Source organism: Myotis davidii, unplaced genomic scaffold, assembly GCF_000327345.1.
Source record: "Myotis davidii unplaced genomic scaffold, ASM32734v1 scaffold370, whole genome shotgun sequence".
Lineage (NCBI taxonomy): Eukaryota > Metazoa > Chordata > Mammalia > Chiroptera > Vespertilionidae > Myotis > Myotis davidii.
This window is the reverse complement of record NW_006288615.1, coordinates 12,515,078-12,518,686: the sequence shown is the minus strand read 5'-3', so window position 1 is coordinate 12,518,686 and position 3,609 is coordinate 12,515,078. Positions and strand designations below refer to the sequence as shown.

The window sequence follows — 3,609 nt, the reverse complement described above, 5'->3', positions numbered from 1 at the left end:
ATCTTCTGCAGCTTCTCTTGCTCTCAGTGTGCTTTTCTTTCCTTCTAGTTGTAGAATTTACAGTCAGCCAGGCTTCCTGTGGTTCTGGATGATGTCCGTATTGTTTTTCTGAGGTATTAATCAATTGTTGTGAGCGGCATCAACTTCCCAGTGTTTATCTCTGCCGCCATCTTAGTTTCTCTCCTCCTCTATTGGAATTTGATGTTTTTCTTATGAATAGGCTGGGGTTATGGGTTTTAGGAGTAAAATCACAGAGGTACAGTGCCATTCTCATCATATCAAGAGTGGATACTATCAACATGACATGTCACTCTTAATGTTAACCTGACCACCTGGCAGAGGCAGAGTTTGTCAGGTTTCTCTACTGGAAGTTACCCTTCCCCCTTCCGTACTGTGTTTTTCTGAAATGGGAGAAATAAAGCAGTAAGTCATGTTGTAATTTTCATGAAGGAACATTTTATGAACCATTGATTCTTCTGCATGTGTGTTTGGAGTGTGTAGGATGGAGGTAGGTAGATAGGTAGGAGAGATCAAGCAAAATGATAGTGAAAAGTATTGAATTCTTTTAAGACAGTGGTCGGCAAACTCATTAGTCAACAGAGCCAAATATCAACAGTGCAACGATTGAAATTTCTTTTGAGAGCCAAATTTTTTAAACTTAAACTATATAGGTAGTACATTGTTATTAACTTAATTAGGGTACTCCTAAGCTGGCCTTTGCTAAAAACGTCCTCAATCTGATTGAGGTACGTTCGCTGAGGTCGACCCCTTCCAACTCGCCCATCCACACTCATCTTGTATACTTGTTTCGTTTATCTCCTTTCATTCATCCTCTCTATCTGTCCACCCGCCACTTCTTCTAACGCCACTTCTTCAAAATAGACTTGCCCAGGCCGAAAACCGACTTCTGTGCATGGGCCACGAAATTTCAATCGCACTCTGCGTGCGCGCCCGTACGTGGTATGGGGCCAAAGAGCCGCATGTGCTCGCGAGCCACGGTTTGCCAACCATTGTTTTAAGAGAATTGAAGGAAAAACTAGAGCTCTAGAAGTGTGAATGTTAAACTCCTTCAGGGAGTCATGACTATGTAAGATGTAGAATCACCAGTCTGGTATATTGTTACTTGCATATTCCCTGAAATATGTGGGATTAATTTTGCTTTTTATTTTTTATTTTTATAAATCACACAAGCATGTTCAAAGCATAAGTTTTTATCTTTTTAAAGAGTGATGGTTTTATCTCATCTTATTCCCCAGATTCAATTACAAATGAGATTTGATGAGAATCAGAAATCAAACTACCTTCAAATTTTAAAAATTTGCCAACTTTGAGGATTTTAAAAGACTATTAGTGGCAGAATTCTAAGGCAATTACCAATGTTTTTAAGCCATGGCAGCATTTTTGTTGTTTTCTGTTTAAAGTTATTAAATAATAATATACTCATAGAAAAGGGCACAAATCTTACTCAATTTGAAGAACGTTTACCAAGTGAACATGCTTGTGTAACCACCACCCAGATCAAGAATTAGAATATTATCCTCATCCCAGATGCTGGGAAATTATTGTGTCCCCTCAGCCCCTAATTCCTATAAAAGGTAACTATTAATCTGACTTTCTCAACCATAAATAAATATTTAGAACATTTATAAATCAGTATTTTCTTCTGTGTCTGGCTTCTTTCTTTTTTTCAAACATTTTTATTGATTTTTTTTTTTTGAGAGAGAGAAGAAGGGAAAGGGAGAGAGAGAGAAACATTGATGAGAAAGAACATTGATTGGTTGCTTCCTACAGGTTTCTTCAATAAATAATGATGTTGAGTATTTTTTCAGATATAATTAGCCATTTGAACATCCTCGTTTGAAGTCACTTTTCAATTCTTTGGCCCAATTTCTAAAATGGGCTATTTTTCATGTTGATCTGTAAGAGTTCTTTATATAGTCTGATGATTTTTTATGTTGCAAAGGTATTCTCTCACTCTATAGTTTGCACGTTTATTCTGTTAATGGTATCTTTAGATGAACACACATCCTTGATTTCAGTAAAATCCGGTTTATTAGTTTTGTTATTAGACATTTTTATATCCCACTAAAGAAATCCTCTGTTACCTTCTTGAAGCTTTATTGTTTTCCTGTTTATATTTAGGTTTATATTAGGTCTGTGACTGGCTTAAAATTTATTTTAATATATGGTCTCAGGTAGGTGTCAAGATGGATTGTTTTTTACCCCTATATGGCTGAGTACAATTCTTGATGAGCTCTCTTTTGTCCGAGCATCAGTGTGGGTTGTGTAGGAGAGGAGGAAGAGGATGGAGGGGAAAAGATCTTCAAAATACACTTGCTTTCCAAGTGATTATGATGTGCCCGTCACTTGAGGACACCATGGCCATAGTTACCATTTGTTGTGCTTCATCTATATGCCAGGCACTATCCTAGGCTTGGGGTATACCAAAACACAGACTCTGCTTTCAAAGAATTCAGTAAAAACTGAGTGATAAGTATAATGGTTCTTGCATATTCATGTATTATTCATGTGTATTTAGGGTAGTACAGTTGGCCCCAAGGGAGGGAGTTCTTAATTCTCACTTCTCAGTACATATTATATTTAGTAGTTAATTTTTGGTGTTTTCTCTCTTGCCTGGCACCACTGCCAGCTGGGGTAGATGTGAGAATGGCAGTTTGGAGGGTAGCCCCTTAGGGAGCAGCACTGCCTGCATCTTAAGTCATAGTTTGTTGATTTAAGTTTCTGAAACATCTAATACTGTGTAAGAGTGATGATGCTTTGATTCTCCCCAACTTACTTAATTCCATGACTGTATTTCTCCTTTGTTTGTCATCATAGTCCATTCAGCAGACAACACAAGAATGGAATTAATCATTCCAGGAGAGCAGCATTTCTACATGAAGGCGGTCAATGCAGCTGAAAGACAGAGGTGGCTGGTTGCTCTGGGGAGCTCCAAAGCCTGTTTGACTGACACTAGGACTAAAAAAGAAAAAGGTAACTGTGCCATGCCAGCACAGCCAAGGGTTCGGTGAGCCTGAGCGGGGGCGGGGAAGGATGTAGAAAAGACAGAAAGAGAATAAGCTGGGTCTAGGACTAGGTGGATCTTCCTGAGCCTGGCTGAGACCACAGAGAGAGATCCAGACAGCAAGCTGAGCCTTTATTTTATAGCCAGAGGTAAACAAGGTAGTGGTCACTGTAGTTACAGTGTTCTTGTGAGTTTCACTTGTTTTGGCAGCACTTGCTACATTTCCCTCAGCCCCATTAGCTACCCAGATAAGATCTAGGGAGCTTCATAAGGTCAAGCCTAATTATGCTAAGAGGGCTGTGTTCTCTAAGCTGGGACTTGTTTGTGGCTTTGCCAACAGGTCAGTCCGAGGCTTAACCCTATAGCCGCTCCCTACAAGTAACTTCCCTTGCAGAAAGAATATTTTCTTAAACACAAATATAAATTGTCATGTTCACTTGTAAGTAATCTATCCCAAAGACATAATCAGAAATGTAGATTTATGTACATAGATGTTCATCAAAGTAAAAAAAAAATTTAAACAATGCAAAGATTTGAATTCAGGGGAATGGCTCAGTAAACTGTATAGTGCTTACATAAGCTGA

The 3,609-nt window shown here is 38.6% G+C and overlaps 1 protein-coding gene across 1 annotated transcript in view; it reads left to right on the top strand.

The window, feature by feature from the left end:
- PLEKHA3 (pleckstrin homology domain containing A3) overlaps window positions 1–3,609 on the top strand; it is a 16,780-nt gene that overhangs the window by 2,578 nt on the left and 10,593 nt on the right. Inside the window, exon 2 of the mRNA XM_006760571.2 lies at window positions 2,839–2,994. Coding sequence (XP_006760634.1) covers window positions 2,839–2,994 — 156 coding nt within the window. The remainder of the gene's footprint in view (window positions 1–2,838; window positions 2,995–3,609) is intronic.